This window comes from Eriocheir sinensis, chromosome 2, assembly GCF_024679095.1.
Source record: "Eriocheir sinensis breed Jianghai 21 chromosome 2, ASM2467909v1, whole genome shotgun sequence".
Taxonomy (NCBI): domain Eukaryota; kingdom Metazoa; phylum Arthropoda; class Malacostraca; order Decapoda; family Varunidae; genus Eriocheir; species Eriocheir sinensis.
The window spans coordinates 6541600-6559122 of NC_066510.1; the positions used below are offsets into that span (position 1 = coordinate 6541600).

The window sequence follows — 17523 nt, forward strand, 5'->3', positions numbered from 1 at the left end:
ATGCAGTTTGGGAATATTAGCGGAAGGTCTGAAACTATCCCTGCCTGAATATCAGCACAATCCAACACTTCGTTATTTAGTTTTTTTTTTTTTTTTTTTTTTTTTTTTTGGTATTTCGTTGGGGATATACCCCAATGGAGGAGGGCGGAGCATGCCGCGCAACCCCCCAGACGGCTGGTAGAGAGATACCCAATTTAGTTAAAAAAAAAAAAAAAAAAAAAACGATGCCTCACGGCCTCTGCAAGGCTTAGTGAATCCTATATACGCCTCTGCTACTATGTATACCACCCTCGGTAGGACTGCGGTAGCTCCAACAAGCGGCAGATCTACGTCAGCTCCGTATGAAAACATAACAGAGAGAGAAAGAGATAGTGTGTGTGTGTGTGTGTGTGTGTGTGTGTGTGTGTGTGTGTGTCGTGAGCCTAACCGTCCCTTCTCACACAGGCATGGCAGCCTTCTACATATTGAGATGCTGGAAGCGCAGGGCAAGGCAGGGCGCTTCAGAACTGTCCTCCGACTCCAACCCTAACCAGGTGTGTATACTTTTTACCCAGTTGTAGTGTACAGGGCCTGAACTATCCTCATAGTGTCCTGGCTTCATATCTACATCATATCCAGCCTTTCTTTTGATTTCATAACACTCTCAGAACGCTGCAATCATTACTTCCTTTAATCCTTTCAAAGCGTCGATTTATCAATTCTCCTCTTTCTCTTCTCTCACGTATTGTTGGCAGGTTCCTATCCTATAATCTTTCTTCATACAGTACATTAAGCCTACCAAACTTAGAATCCTATTTGTTGCTAATCTTCATATTTTTGGTTTACTTATGCGTTTCTCTCAGTGTGCAGACCAGACAGTAGGGGTGGGCAAGTACTGCTAATTGAAGTACCGATGATACCCGCACTGAAGACGGCGATATCGGTACTGACAAGAAATAAACTGACCGTGGCGTATATAGCAAGCCAGGCGGTTAACTGGCCTGACGCGCTGGGCTACTTCTCCCTCAGTGCTTGCCGACAACGGCGGTTGCTGAGTGTTTAGCGTGCGGTTCGAATCCCCACTCTACCACCTGGGATTTTTCAGTCACCGCCGAGTGGCTTAAGACTACCCACATGGTGTCCAGAAGACCAACCATCAACCCGGACTCTAGAAGAGACCGTCCAGGTGAATCAAGAATGAGTTCCGGGGGGCAGCAAGAGCCAAGCATAACTGGCGCCACTATTAAAAAAATGTCTGCGCCATGACGGGCTTAGGCCGACCATCTGGCACCTGAAGAAAGCCTACCGGCGCTATAAGTGGGGATGTAAAAAAAAAAAAAAAAGAAAAAAAAACACGGAGGAGACCACAGTGTAAGGAAACATGCTGTTCCGAATTTTTTTTTTCCAATTTTGAGCCTCCAACGCGCAATGATGTCTGTACATTTCCAGCCAAAAATATCTCCTCCAATTTCACTTCTTCCTCTTACCCTCCTCTCTTTAACCCTGACGGCAGCACTGCCGTCTCATCTATCTCTAAGGCTGAACTCTTCTCTCAGACTTTCTGTAACAACTCCACTCTGGACGATTCTGGGCATATTCCTCCTACTCATCCCCCCTCTAACTCTTTCATGCCTGTTATTAAGATTCTTAAGAATGATGTCTTCTATGCCCTCTCTGGCCTCAACTCTCAGAAGGCTTATGGACCTGATGGAGTGTCTCCTATTGTCCTTAAAAACTGTGCTTCTGTGCTGACACCCTGCCTGGTCAAACTCTTTCGTCTCTGCCTATCAACATTATCCACAACATTATCAGATGTGTCTTAAATATTGAAACAGAAGCAAGAGAAAACTCACTTTTAATACCAAATTATAGTAAAGCGAATTTTACTATCTTCTATCGATATTTTCACGCTGACTGCTCTTCTGAACTTGCTAACTGCATGCCTTCCCCCTCATGCGGCCCCGCCGCACACGACTTTCTACTAAAGGTCATCCCTTTACTGTCCAAATCCCTTACGCACGAGTTAACCAGCATCTTCACTCTTTCATCCCTCACGCTGGTAATCTCTGGAACGATCTTCCTTCAACTGTATTTCCTCCTGCCTACGACTTGAACTCATTCAAGAGGAAGGTATCAGGACACCTCTTCTCACGTAAATGACTGCTCTATTGGCCACCTCTTCGGAGTTTTACAGGAGCAGCGAGTAGCGGGCTTTTTTTAATGTTTCCTTTTTTTGTGCCCTTGTGCTGTCTCCTTTGCTGTAAAAAAAAAAAAAAAAAAAAAAGTGGTCGGCAGGGCAGGTGATTCTCAGTCAGCGCTCCAGGCAGCATTGGTAAACATCTAACGTAGCGCGTCACTCGCATGCTCCCTTCCTCCCATGTCCATGCTTCTTATTATATGTACTTTCAATCGCCGCTGAGCTACCCAACGATCTGCATTCATCCTTATCCCCTATATATATATATATATATATATATAGATATATATATATATATATATATATATATATATATATATATATATATATATATATATATACCAAATTCTATTATATAATGCAAGTAAAAAGGAAATAACCGTAGCACAACCCAAAGAGGACGGGAAGTCACCGGTTCCCCAAATTTTATTATATAATGCAAATAAAGAGGAAATAACCGTAGTGCTTCCCCAAGTGAACGGGAACTCACCGGTTCACCAAATTCTATTATATTATGCAAGTTAAAAGGAAGGGATTCGTCGGCCATATGACGTAAAATGGTGTGGAATATCGTCATAGCCTGGAGACGAATCCTAACACCCTAACACCCGAAGTTCAGAAGAGAAGAAAGGGATATTATATGATTCACTTTTAGGGGAGGTGAAAATGATATCTCTGGATTTTAATCGTCGGCGTTGGCGTGCCGAAGGAGATGTAGTATTTTTTTAGACACACTTGCAGCAAATGGACTAACAAATGGTTCGGCAACAACGAAAGGATCAGTCTCTGTCCCAGTAGCATATGATATAACTGAGATTTTTCTCACCCCGCTCCATACCTGGGTAAGAGGAGTCTAGTGTGGAAATACTGTATAGCTCTTCCAAGACCTGGACCCCTTCAGCAATCGCCGTGCATGAGTTTGCGGTCTTCGAAAAGCCTCCAGACAATGCGGGTTCCCACGATGGCGACGAAGGCGAGAGACGGCGACACGCTTGGCTGTCACTGCAGAGGCACACTCTCGAGTCTACCAAGAAACAGGACCCTAGGACATTTACCAAAGGTCTTGGGAATAGATAAAAGAACCCCCGAGTGCATCACATTAGTTGCATATGCTACCGCCTCATCAGTGTTACCAAAGTTGTTCACAGATTGGCCAAGGACGCATAATTCATGGAATAGCTGCCAGTCTTTTTTTTTTTCTTTTTTTTTTTTTACGTCGTTGCCTGATGCGCCGGTAGGCATCTTCCTGGTGGGGCCTGATGGTCGGCCCAAGGCTTCTTCCAGGTGGGGCCTGATGGTCGGCCCAGCCCGTTCTGGCGCAGGCGAGTGTTTATAGTGGCGCCATCTTGCATTGGCTCATGCTGCCCCCCGGAACTCGTTCTTGATTCGCTTGGACGGCTTCCTCTAGAGTCCGGGTTGATGGGTGGTCTTCAGGACAGCATGTGGGTAGTTTTAAGCCACTCGGCGGTGACTGAAAAATCCGAGTGGTAGCGTGGGGATTCGAACCCGCGTCGTCCATCACTCGGTGTATGTGGACCCAGTACGCTACCAGTTCGGCCACCTGCTCTATTTAGGCGCCAGTGGGGAAAGCGCTAGTGATTGATGTAATTACAATGGGGGGTGGTGGTTCACTGCCATGAACATCCGGCAACACCCGCAAGCTAAAATCGAGAATTACAGTAGGCTAACACAGAGACACGTCAATTGCTGTAAAAATTCCAGTTTGACTGAAAATACGTTACATCCCAAGAATTTAAAACTTCCAGTTCCTCATCTTCCACCAAGGAAGCCAGCAAATCACCACAACGGGTGGCGACCATTTAAATGGCTCAGTGAAAGAAATGGGAAGGGAAGATCATGAATTAGCTGATCGAGATCTCCCCCATCAACGGGAGCACCAGGAGGAAGATAGAAGCTAAACAACCAAATAACGGAGACATAAGACTACTTGGATGGCATCAGGCTGCACTGGAGATGAACGGTTCAGAAGAGTGAATGGGTTGATTGATAATTGAGGAGAACAGGTCTTGGCGCCGCAACTGCGTGGTCATATGGCGCTGAATCCAATGCAGAATAAACTATAATACAAAACTATAATAAAATTGGTAAATAATTAAAAACATGGTAAAAAAACAATAAAAGGTCAATAAAACCTACAGGAGGCTGAGGACGCCAGCCTCCTGTAGGAAGCCATAAACGACATGTCTCGAGGAGAGCCTTCTCCTCCAGCACCAGACAGAGAGAAACTCCCATCTCCAACCCGACACCGGGAGAGGTACCGCTCTCGCAGGTCCTCCAGACTGGAGCACTCGATCAGCAAGTGTGAACAGTCAGGGGGTACCAAACAGTCATCAAAGTAGTGCTGAACTCCCCGCGACATGAGGAAGCCATATATGTATCGAGTGTGAAACACCCTAAGGCGGGTCAGGACAGTCTCCCTCTTACGTTTCCTTATATGGGAATATGACCAGGGACGTACTGCCCTGGTCGTGACTTCCCCCATCTTTGTCGAGGCAATCACAGCCTCCATCCTGCGCTGCCACACCCTCTGGTGTGCAGACCGCACGGTGGGATACAAATCCCGAAATGGAAGTGCGCATTGTGAGGGAGGACGAGAAGCAGCGGCCCGCGCCACCTCATCGGCCTCCTCATTATTATTATTTTTTATTTATTTATTTATTTATTTTTTTACGTCGCGGCCTATTGCGCCGGTAGGCTTCTTCCCGGTGGGGCCTGATGGTCGGCCCAAGGCTTCTTCCTGGTGGGTCCTGATGGTCGGCCCAGCCCGTTCTGGCGCAGGCGAGTGTTTATAGTGGCGCCATCTTGTATTGGCTCATGCTGCCCTCCCGGAGCTCATTTTTAATCCTAGAATCTAGTGTCCGGGTTGATAGGTGGTCTTCTGGACAGCATGTGGTTAGTTTTTGAGCCACTCGGCGGCGGCTGAAAAATCCCAGCTTGGTGGCACCGGACGGGGATTGAACTCGCGTCCTCCTGAACGCGGCGCCGTCACTCTGACGACTCAGCTACCACCTCCACCCACAGAGACGTGGGCAGGGACCCAGCATAATATTATTTGATGGCCACGCCTTTTGGTTAGAACCAGCTAGCTAAAAATTCTAAAACTATAGGGTGGGTGCTTCTTAAATCTTCCATTGCGGACAGGACTGCCTGTGACTTAGAGTAGGCTAAACGAATGGCAGATTGTTCTGCGGTAAAAATTGAGGCTAGGGCAGGTAAAGTTCCGGAACGGGATAAGTTTGGAAAGACGGCTCCAAATCCAACGTCAGCATCGGATTTGGAGTCGTCGTGTATACTGGTACAGAAGTGGCGTGGCTAGCTTTGTGGGACAGGAAAAGCTATCGAGCAATTCCCGCCGAGATGCTTGCTTTGTCAAAGTTGAAGTACCGGCTGAAATGTGTATTTGGGAACTCCCACGGTGTGATGGGCGGTACCTGATAACTGCTATAGGTAAGTATGGTAGTGAAGGGGCTTGTGTGGGGTCTGCTGGCGAGTGTATGGCACTGTAATTAGAACAGTTCCATGCCTGATGCCTCGAAAAAAGATGCCAGATTATCTGTAAAGCATAACATGGTACAGAAAAGTGGTTCTACTATATAAAAAAAAAAAACATGTTTTGCTTATCCCAATGTAATTCAAAACAAAGTCATGAATTTAAGGATAGTTTTCTTCAATAATCTTTGACTCAGTAGCGGTATTATGGTAAATGAAATTATGAACCTTCGGTTGCACCGCTGTAGAATTTACGACCTGTTGTTCGTTGTTTTATGGTCTACAAAAAACTTCTGTACTATCAGTTTTAGGCACTCGATACAGTAAAGCAATTAATAAATCACGAACACAGACTTTACTTGTTCATATGTATTTATACCTTGGAGGAAGATTTATACGACTTGGCATTCCAAACCAAAACAAACCTTTTTCTTTCTTTTGACCTGTATCGCTTTTGATCGGTTCTCCCTACCTATCACCATCACTAATTCTGCTACTAACTCCCCTCTCTGCCTCTCGTAGTTGCTACATTCTACAATTAGGTGTTCCACTGTTTCTTTCTCCCCAGTGTCCTATAGCTACAGCCCTTTGTATTGGTAAGCCTTGGTGAAGTTTAGTTCGGCCCCTCAGCCGCTCCTTTCGGCATCATAAGGGTTTCTGCCTTTTAAGTATCTATAGATTAAGTTCGGTTTTTGCCAGATTGAACATTAGTCTTCGTGGAATCTATTGCAAAAATGGTTCAAGCTATACATGCGGCAGGAGATTAGAAAAAAAATGCGAGAATGGTGTAAGCTTAGTTGCGAGTAATTAGCTTATAATAACTGAATGGAAGAGTGTTTCTCACCACTTCACATGAAAAATGTTAGCATAAACACTTGGGATCAATGTCCTGTAGAATATAGGCACAGTGCATCATGATTTATCACGTGAGAGGTTTTAGAGTGTGAGAGTCCTCATCGTTTCATATGGCACTGACTCGGTTTTAGTTAAAGTAGCTAGCGATCACTGGCAATTTTGGGGGTATGGAGCCGCTCTCATTGCGTGGGGGAGGGTGAGCGTATGCTCCTAACAGTGTCTCTTGGAGAGAGTCTTTTATTAGGAGTTGAGTTCTTTTCTTCCCAGCTTCCTAGCAACCCGCGGCAGTTCCACTGAACGATCTTGAATTTAATTTTGTTGTTTCAGGGCGCCCCCGAAGAGGGATCTCCCTGTTTTAAGGATGGTCTTTCGCTGGAGGGCTGACCCCAGCACTATTGTTATTCTTTTCGGTCCGATGGCCGATGCGTCTTGCCGTAAAAGGTCTAGCTTTCCCCGGCCTATTATTACTGTTGGTGGCTTTCTCCCCCCCCCCCCCCCCCCCACACACACACACACACCCTTCCGCCACCCCGACGAGGTGGCAAGGGAGGGAGACGGGTGGCGCCTCCGGCACAGACTGTGCGGAGGCTGAGGACCCGGTCGTCGGCAGAGCCGCACCTTGATCCTGGGTAGCAGCGGCCACAGACTGAGGGTCAGCCGGATCCAATCATGACCCATAATAGAATTAGTGTCTAGAGAAGACAGTCTTTGCCTTTCTACTTCAAAGGAAATAGTTATGTTAGTGATAGAAGAGTCAGACAGTTGATGGGAAAAAGGGGTATTTAATTTATGGGTAATATAAACAGAAGAAAATTTTGTATTGAATGTCTGCCATTCCTCACAGTTGCATAACCTTTAGCTAATCTAAGAGGACTCACAGAATGAACATTAAGTTTTTGCTTCTAATATACTGATTAAAGAATTTTGGGGAGCTTTTTATCTTATTGAGGAGGGGTCTATCAAGGGCCAACTGAGAATACAAAAAGTAGTTTCAGTACCTGTCATCAAAGTACTTGAATTGTTCCATGGCAAGGACGACTTGTTGAGAGCCTAAGTCTAGATAACATGGCACAACACAGCTGTTGCAAATTTCATAATCAATCACTATCATGCCATAAGAAGTTTATTATGTTAAATTTACCTCTTTGCTGTTCATATTTAGCCAATTCTCTACTGACTGGTCTGGAAATAATACAGGAAGATTAGCAGACAGCGTATACAGGAAAATTGCCCAATATATCTACATCTCCCATTCTATCCCCATCTGAAGTTAGGACCAAATTCAGTATGTTACCAGATGAAACATAGGTTGGGGCATAATTATATCCACTTGTGAAGACCCTAAGAAGTGAAGCAGTCCACAAATTGTTCATGAAGTGGAGTATTTTTTACTGACAGGTGTTCTCTATGGTGCCAAGGAATTAGAGGTAAAGTCACCCATGATGGCTACTTCTATTGAAGGACATAAAGAATATAAAAACTACACTAAAATGCAGTTATCAGAAAAGTTACAAGGAGGAAAATATACTATTATTATATGCAGATTACATTCAGTGAAATGTATAACACAAACATTATTGCAGTTAACTTCAACAAAGTTAATGTTTGTTAATACCGAAAGACTCCAATATGCTTCCCAATTTTTCCAGGAACATCAGAACAAGCTTTGTTATATAGCATAATATACAAATGAATCAGGACCATCGGATAACAATAGTTAATAAGGTAATAAGGAACCAAATTTCAAAAGTGTGAAATCTATTACAGGCTGGAGAACTCTCCATCCATGACTTTTCACTGCTTGTTAAAACACTGCAGATGATATATTCTCACCTGTGCCAGTCGCCACATGTCTTAAGTCACCGAGCTTCTTCTTGGTGTGGCGCTTGAAGTCGGAGAACTTCAGGCGCACTTCCTCCACGCTGCGCCCGACCCCTTTGACGGCGTTGACCTCCTCCACCACAGCTCCCCAAGCTCGTTGCTTGGGTGCAGCGGTGAGACAAGATGACAGTGGCCCTGTGATGGTTTGCCATATTTGCCTCACCCCTATGATGAGGGTTAGAACTTCTTCGGTGGAAAAATTGGGCCGCCTTCTCTTCACAGCTGACGCCATGTTTTGAAAGTGCGGCGCGCTGCTGGCGTTAGCGTCGCCGAACCTCCATCATTATTATCTATATACAACAGAATGCTCACCAAATGATGGAAAACTATGAAGGTAACATACAGAAACGTGCAGAATATTGTATAAACGATTAAATTTTTATTTCAAAGATAAATATACAAGTAACGTGCATTCATTCATTAGAAATACATCTTATTGAGGGATTATAACACTTATTATTTGTTTTAAGGCAGTATTTATCCCTATACAATACACATGTCTTGATTTTGAAGTATGTGTATTAGTAAACAAACGACACGTGAAAGCTGAAATACAGCATCAAAGCTCGCAAGTGATTGGCTATCCAGCGCAACCAATCGTTGCTAGAGTGCTGGTTACGCGGCGTTACCATAGTGTTCATGAATGCCGTGTTTACAAGATGCCGTAGCTGTGGTAGCGCTCCGATAAATGTGAGAGATACCGCAGGCGTGGCTGGTAAGATTGATGAATCCGGCCCCAGGGTGGTAACGGTCATGACAAGACAAAAGCGCGTGATTCGGCAGTGTTGGTATGCCGGAGCGGCGGGAAATGTCAACATTACATCAACTGAGCGGAGGATTATGATGGATAAATGTGAAATATAAACGTACAAAAAGTAAGTGGAGTCTCGCTGCAATACACCGCTTCAATCTGCTGATAGCCTAACATTTCCTAGAGATAATAGGTGATAATTTATTTAATAATAGTGACAAGTATTAAAGTTCTATTATTTAGCAGATGTCATCAAGACAGACTCTTCACCTTTATATATTCATTACATTTGTTCATTATTCACACTTATTTAGCAGACGTTATATTTTTACATAACAGGGCTGATTTCGTTATATGTATGCCCTATGCATACATATGATGCTATCTAGAATAATACGAATGTTTGGCCAAGAAGGTATAACAGGTGAATAATGGTGACAAGTATTAAAGTCCTCCCTTCTCCTTTATTGTGTATTTTACAACAATAAACCATCAATCAATCAAATGAAATTATCGGCAGGACGTTTACTGGTCAGCAAGTGAAGTGAGTTCAATACAGCAACGTGTTACTGTATTGTGTAATATTTTTTTACATCCATTTAAAGAAATAATATAACCACTTGAGAGCAAGAATTTGTACTATTTACTAATTAATGTCATTGGTAAGCTCCACTGGGGAGCCTACGCGGCTCCCAGAGCTCCGTTACCAGAGGTTCCAATATCTGGTACTGATGCAAACAAACAGCGCCGCGAAAGACGACAGTGAAAGCGGAATTCTTGTTGGTAGCGGCGATCGCCGCTCATTGATAACGATCAAAACAAACAAAAGTCACTGAAAGCGGCTCAAGGAGTCTAGAGGGTCTGCCCAAGACAAGCCCGTCCGACTATGCACGTAATCCTGGGAACTCCCCAGTCTCCCAAATAGAAGTTCTGCCTGGTATATATGTACCTGTTTCATTTGAGAAGTACGTTGTTGTCAAGTCTGTGGATGGCTGCTCGATAAATGCCCTCGATATTATTTAATTAAGTACACCGTTCTCTGGTTATGGCTTGTGGCCGTGAGCCCAAGATCATGCCACAATGAGACGGTAGCTTGTTAGTTGAAGTTTCGTCATCTAAGGAGAGCTCAAAGCTCCGCGCTCTTACCTCTGTTCTGGGTGCATTAGTGTCCTGTTCTCCCCATGCCACCATAAACCAATCTCGGGGTGTTGTCTTTTCACGGGACCTTCTCCGCTACTCAGAAGAAAGGTTGGAGAACGAACTTAAAAACTACAATGTGGCTTTAGTGCGACGAGTTCAACGAAAACTAGACGGAGTACTCACACCTACACCAACCAATTAGGTAGTTTTTTATTTTTTATTAAATAGGTTTCTTTAGTTAGAAACAAAACAGAATTAACCTTTTTTTTTAGTTTGCCTTTGTGGCATACATGCAATTAAAATTTTGGCACACGACTGGGTCATACTGAAGGCTGCCACCTGACCCATGCAAGCAACGGAACCGAGATTTTAGTATTCCAAAAGTCTGTTCCATCACGTGTCCTCGAGTGGCTGCGGTTACAGGCGGGACGAGAATCAGTTGTTGGCTGGCTCACTGATGTCATTAGGAAGGGCTCCAGAGGATAACCAAAATTACCTGCAAGGATCAGAATATAAACTATTTTTTCATCTAACATCATCTTTGCAATGGTTGTTTTTGTTGAGGGAAAGTTAATCAGCTTCTTCATGCTTTCATCCCTTAAGCTGGTGAATTCTGGAACAGCCTTCCTCTGTTTGTATATCTTCCTGTCTACTACTTAAGCTCTTTCAAAAGGGTAGTATTAAGACACTCTTATCTACAATGGGACCATCCGCTATAGCTGCGTGTGGCCGCAAAGTTCATTTACAGCGCATTAGCCCTTGAGCTTGTGGTGAGAAAGATCCCATTACCTCCGAGGCACTGTGCTAGAGTGACATCCGGTTTACATCAGTTTACCTTCCCCAATCTTCCTCAGGTACCCATTTATCGTCCAGCCAAAAAGCGAGGATAAACAGCCATTGCACCCTAAAGGATACCTCTCTTAGGACCATCCAGCAGACCACCACACCCACAGCCTGTGCCTAAGAGGGGTGACCGTCCCAATCCTTCAGACTACAAAAGACCCTCCCAACAGAAACTACACGATTCCAGGATGGAGCTACAGAACGCTCACTATCACTTCCAATTCAGGCAAGAAGAACTTGGTGTCCTTCAACGCCTCAAAAACTGAATTTCTTAACCAGTCAACTCGACACAATCTTCCAAACACTTATCCCCTATTTTTCAATAACACTCAGCTGTCACCATCTACAATAAACATCCTCCGTCTCAATCATCCAGAAAAGAAGGATGAATAGTTGGGTGGGTTGTGTGCCGACAACCCAGGCCAGGATTCGAACCCAGGCACACATTCTTGAAAATGTATGATAACCACAGCACCATGGAGGCACATTGACCTATGCTGTTTTTCTTGCAGCTGCTAAATTTTACAATATACAACAACAAAGGTTAGGTTACCAAGAAGTAGTGTCTCCATACTGGCCCTCCACAAACTGCTGCCGCAGAATACTTTGACGCCATATGTAGGAGTCATGAACGCTCCCAGGATAACTTGCACTGAAGCTGATGATCTTCATCTTTGAGTCTGCCACAACTTGTATATGAAGGGTGTACTTCCTCTTCTTGTTCAGCTAAACAACTGCATTTGCAGGTGCTTTGATGGGTATATGAGTGCAGTCTATAGCCCCTATGACAGAAGGGAATCCACTGAGGTCATAAAATCTTGCTTGATGAGCATGACCTCCTGCAGATCTTGCGGCATATGTATTTCTCGTCTTGCTTTGTTCAACAAAGCCTCAGTAACATCATTCAGTATTCGGTAAAGGTCCAGTATAACTCCGGCGCCTTAATTTTGGTCAATTTTCTTCCAAACCTTCATAAACCTTTTGTATACATATAATAGATTAGTAATAAGTGGCGGACAAATGCCACCTACCCTCTACCCCCAACAAGCTTGGGGACCTGTGGGAATGCGGGGTTTTCGGGTGGAGGGAGAAACGAGTAAATTCCGGGGAATAAATTATCAGAATCACCTAAAACACTCCGGCAAATAGGTTGGGCTGCGTGTTCTAAAAAAATAATAATAGTAATAATAACCACGCGTGGTGAACCTGGTCTCACATGCGTGGGCTAATCGCTAACCAAGCATACCATCGCTAACCAAGCATACCATCGCTAACCACCCTAAAACAGCCCTGAGCCGTGACTCAAGGTCATCCGGGGCTCGGGCTGAAAATTCCGGCACCCCGGATGACCTTGAGTCATGGCTCGGGGCTGTTTTTTGGTGGCTAGCGATGGTACGTTTGGTTAGGGACGCTGCGCTTGTTTAGCGATGGTACGCTTGGTTAGCGATTACCTAACGCATGTGAGACCAGGTCCACCACGTGTTTTTTTGTTTTTTGTTTTTTACCCCGGCCCTTTCAGCCCGAGCCCCGAATGACCTTGAGTCATGGCTCGGGGCTGTTTTAGGGTGATTAGCGATGGTACGCTTGGTTAGCGACGGTACGCTTGGTTAGCGATGGTACGCTTGGTTAGCGATTAGCCCACGCATGTGAGACCAGGTCCATCACGCATTCCGACAGGTCCCCAAGCTTGCTGGGGGTAGAGGGTAGGTTTGGAAGAAAATAGACCAAAATTAAGGCGCCGGATTTATACTGTTTTTAGTGGGAAGGGATCAGTTTGGTCAAATCTTCGGTCATTTATTTTTTATCTGAGCGAGTTGAGGGAGACATGAGAGAGAGAAGCGCCATATTGTCAGAAAATGGCGAGCTGTGACGGTTGTGACTTCATTTACCGGGAAATTGTTCGTCTCTTAGTCGACGATCAGAAAACTAAGGAGTTGCTGGTCACTCACAACCTCCTTAAAATGAACATTACGTGTTCTAAGTGTGATTCGGTGCTGGAACTGAAAGACAAACAACTCATTTTCCGCTGTGACAGGAAGCGGCATATGTAACTCGCAACAAGAAAAAAGTTGTGGAGAGATGCAATTTTTATAAGTCGGCTCGTAAGGGTACGTGGTTCTCCAACTCCAAACTAAGTATCGATGACACCGTGAGCCTCACTTTTCTTTGGACCAGGACTGCTCGCACAGTGAAAGAGAGTGTGAGGGAGTTGCGGTGTAGCAAGACCACAGTCATTGACTGGTATTCCTTCTGCCGTGAAGTGGCAATAAATTATTGTATTGAGACCTCTGTCAAACTTGGTGGTGTTGGTAAAGTAGTGGAAGTGGACGAGGCAAAGTTTGGCAAACAGAAATTTAACTGTGGGAGATTAATTGAAGGGACTTGGTTGTTCGGTGGTATAGAGAGAGGATCGCGGAATATTTTCCTTGCCACAGTGGACTCGCGTGATGAACAAACGCTCATGAAAGTGCTCCAAGACAATGTGCTTCCCGGTACACATGTTATTACTGACTGCTGAAAGTTATATAACAAATTGGAAAAGTATGGCTACCAACATTCCACTGTGAACCACAGTCAAAACTTTGTTGACCCGATCACTGGGGCCCATACCCAGAATATTGAGAGGGAATGGCGGGAGGTACGAGCAAGGATTCCAAGATTCGGCCGGGCAAAGCAGCACTTTGCTGGATACCTCGCCGAATCTATTTTCAAGAGGAAATTTACGGATGAGGGAAACCGATTCCACCAGTTCCTCCTCCACGCCGCTGAGCTCTACCCTCCTCAATAAGGTAAAGTTACTTCACATTGGCATTATTGTATAAAGTGTCGGTGGGTATACAGGGTGTCCCACGAGTTATGGTAAATACTATGAGAGATGATAAATTATATCAGGTAATTCTAAGTGAAAATTACTCTATACACATATGCTCGTTTTTGCTTTATTATGCGAGAAATTGAGTGTTTAGGTGTGGCGGTTTGTGTGCTGGCGGGGGCTGCGGGGCCATGTTGTGTAGGGAGCAACAGCTGACTGACTGCCCGGGCGTGATGCCGCCAATCTGTAGCCTAGTGATAAACATTTGCATTTATTACAACATGGGGCTGCATTATCAACAAATAACACTTACTGAGTGACCAAATAAATTACTGTGCGGGATAATCAAAGAAAAAAATACTCCGAACTTAACAATGGAACAGTTAGAAAAAACGCTTTATGCAGACATGGCAACTCACAGCAAGGAATGCCGACAGTCTGTTGAGGCGCGCGTAAACGTCGCACTGAGAAGTGTTTCCTGACTACACTTTATCGAAATAACCTCTGGAAAATGCCCTTTACCTTCACTAATATTGAATACTCAGACATGATGTTCATCTACGGATTCTGTAACGGTAGCTCCTGGGCTGCCGCACAAGAATACAGACAAAAATATCCTGACAGAAGACATCCTGACAGCAGAGTATTTTGCCGAGTTTTCCAGCACCTAAGAGATTTTGGAACTTTCCCGGGAGTGCTTGCAACAGCTGAGCGTGCAGAAGGGGCACAGGAAGGTAGGGGTGTTGTTCAAGCAGCATTAAGAAGCCCGAGCATAAGCACACGGAGGCTTTCATCGCGTCTGGGAGTTACACGCATGTCAGCTTGGCGCACGCTGAGGAGAGAAGGCTTTCACCCGTACCATTTACACAAAACACAACACCTAAAACCAGAAGACCATGAAAAGAGACTGAATTTTTGTCACTGGCTCCTTCAACACCAACACCACAGCAACCACATTCTGTACACAGACGAGGCAACATTTACACGCCACGGAGTAACAAACACTCACAATGATCACTGGTGGGCAAAGGAAAATCCACACCAAACTGTTGAAAGCAACTTCCAGCATCGCTTCTCCGTAAACGTTTGGTGTGGCATTGTGGATGACCTACTTCTTGGACCTTTCATTTTCGAGGGGCGCCTAACAGGGGACGTCTACCATGACTTTTTGAGAGATGAGCTTCCTCTCCTTCTGACAGAAGTTCCACTACACATTTATGAACATCTCATACTACAACAGGATGGTGCACCACCACACTCCAGTAAACGAGTCAAGGAATACCTCAACCAGCTATTTCCTGAGAGGTGGATTGGTCGAGGAGGCCCTCAGCAATGGCCAGCGAGATCCCCTGACCTAACACCACTGGATTTCTACTTATGGGGTCACATGAAGTCTTTGGTGTACAAGAATAAACCGCATTCAAGAGAACAGCTAATTCAGCGGATCCAGGAAGTGACACAGGAAATAAAGAACAACAGACCAATGCTGAGGAGGGTGACGACATCGGTCCTGGATCGAGCAAGGAAGTGTATTGAGTGTGAAGGCTCTCACTTTGAACACTTGTTGTAAGGTGAGTTATCACACTGGCGTTTAAACACTACACTGTGTCAACTGTCACAGCCCCACAGTGAGCGCAGTGAGTTGCCATGTCTGCATAAAGCGTTTTTTCTAACTGTTCCATTGTTAAGTTCGGAGTATTTTTTTCTTTGATTATCCCGCACAGTAATTTATTTGGTCACTCAGTAAGTGTTATTTGTTGATAATGCAGCCCCATGTTGTAATAAATGCAAATGTTTATCACTAGGCTACAGATTGGCGGCATCACGCCCGGGCAGTCAGTCAGCTGTTGCTCCCTACACAACATGGCCCCGCAGCCCCCGGCAGCACACAAACCGCCACACCTAAACACTCAATTTCTCGCATAATAAAACAAAAACGAGCATATGTGTATAGAGTAATTTTCACTTAGAATTACCTGATATATCATCTCTCAAAGTATTTACCATAACTCGTGGGACACCCTGTATATTTCGTTAAATGCCTTAATTCTGGCTCATGAAGGCCGTGTAAAACACGGGCTTAGGGGGTCAATATAGATTTCGTTAAATACCTTACAGTGTTACGTGAGTTAGGGATTTTTCCAGGTTTGACTAGAGATTTTTTTCCGACATGGCGTAAAACTTTCCCTTGATTGTTTGTGTTATTATTGCAGAATGTGCTTTCCTGGTGTATATGGGTATGTTTTAAGTGATTCTGGTCACTTATTTGCCGAGGCCTACTCACGAAAGCGTCGCCTCCTCTGGTGCTGGCCGCGGCGACGGTGGTGCCGCCGCCGCCGCCGCAAAATAGCTCGTATTCATGCTCCCCCACCCTAAACCCTCTGCGAGCTATTTTGTGGGGCGGCGGCACCACCGTCGCCGCGGCCAGCACCAGAGGAGGCGACGCTTTTGTGAATAGGTAGGTAGGTAGGTGGCATTTGTCCGCCACTTTTTACTACTGTATTATATGTATACAAAGGGTTTTGTGAAGGTTTGGAAGAAAATAGACCAACATTAAGGCGTCGGAGTTATACTGGACCTTTAAACAACATTCTTGATATTGTTGTGCTGGAAGCTTCCCCCGGGGTCTATGGGCCTCTGGAAGACTCCAGGAGGAGAGAGTAGAGGGGCGGGGCCTTGCCCGCCCCACCCGCCCTCGCCCGCGCCCCGCGGAGCCAGGCGCCAGGCGGAAAGTGTTGCCAACTCGCACATATTTTTGCTACATGTTCATTCTTGTATGATCGAGTATATACTGTGACGTTCTAGACTGTACTGTTCTGTATATATATATATATATATATATATATATATATATATATATATATATATATATATATATATATATATATATATATATATATATATATAAAGGAGAAGAGGGCGAGAGGAGTCAGTCCCTGTCATAGTAAGCTAGTGATCAGTGAAGAGTCAGAGTGAATTGTACTACTAAAGAAGTACTATTTAAACTACAGAAGCTGTGCAAGGTGTTTTCATATCTCCCTCCCACGGAGTCTCCTGACGGCGACACGGAACCCAAGTAACACATCCGGCATAACAATTGCCGTCAGGAGTGTAGGCATTTGTTTTTTTCGCCATGGAGACTCGTTCCCAAGCTGCCCAGAGGGACGACGTGTTGACTGAACGCTTGGAAGCTTTGAGACTACAAGGGGAGAAACAAGAAAGAGCACACCAAGAACTCAAAGAACAACAAGAAAGAGCACAGCAACAACAAGAAAGAACACTCCAAAAACTCAAAAAACAGCTAGAAGATCGCTTCACGGGATTACAGCAACAGCTACAAGCAGTACAAGATGGAAGTGAGTCAGTGCGAAGAGAAATGACTGATGTGACCACGAAGTTAGGACAACGCCTGATAGAAGTGGAGAAAGAACACACAAATCTTCAACAAGAGATAGAGGTGGTACGGGAGACGACACACAAAGAAATATTAGAAGTGCAGGGAAAGGTGAATCGTATAGAACAGGCAGTTTGTGACGTAAGTGACAGAGTGAAGGC

General features: G+C 44.8%; 1 protein-coding gene across 2 annotated transcripts in view; it reads left to right on the forward strand.

The window, feature by feature from the left end:
- LOC126998916 (solute carrier family 35 member F6-like) overlaps nt 1-17523 on the forward strand; it is a gene marked incomplete at its 3' end in the record, with an annotated part of 137325 nt that overhangs the window by 67679 nt on the left and 52123 nt on the right. For both annotated transcript variants that reach the window (XM_050861165.1, XM_050861175.1), the window contains 1 exon segment: nt 445-533. In XM_050861165.1, coding sequence (XP_050717122.1) covers nt 445-533 — 89 coding nt within the window.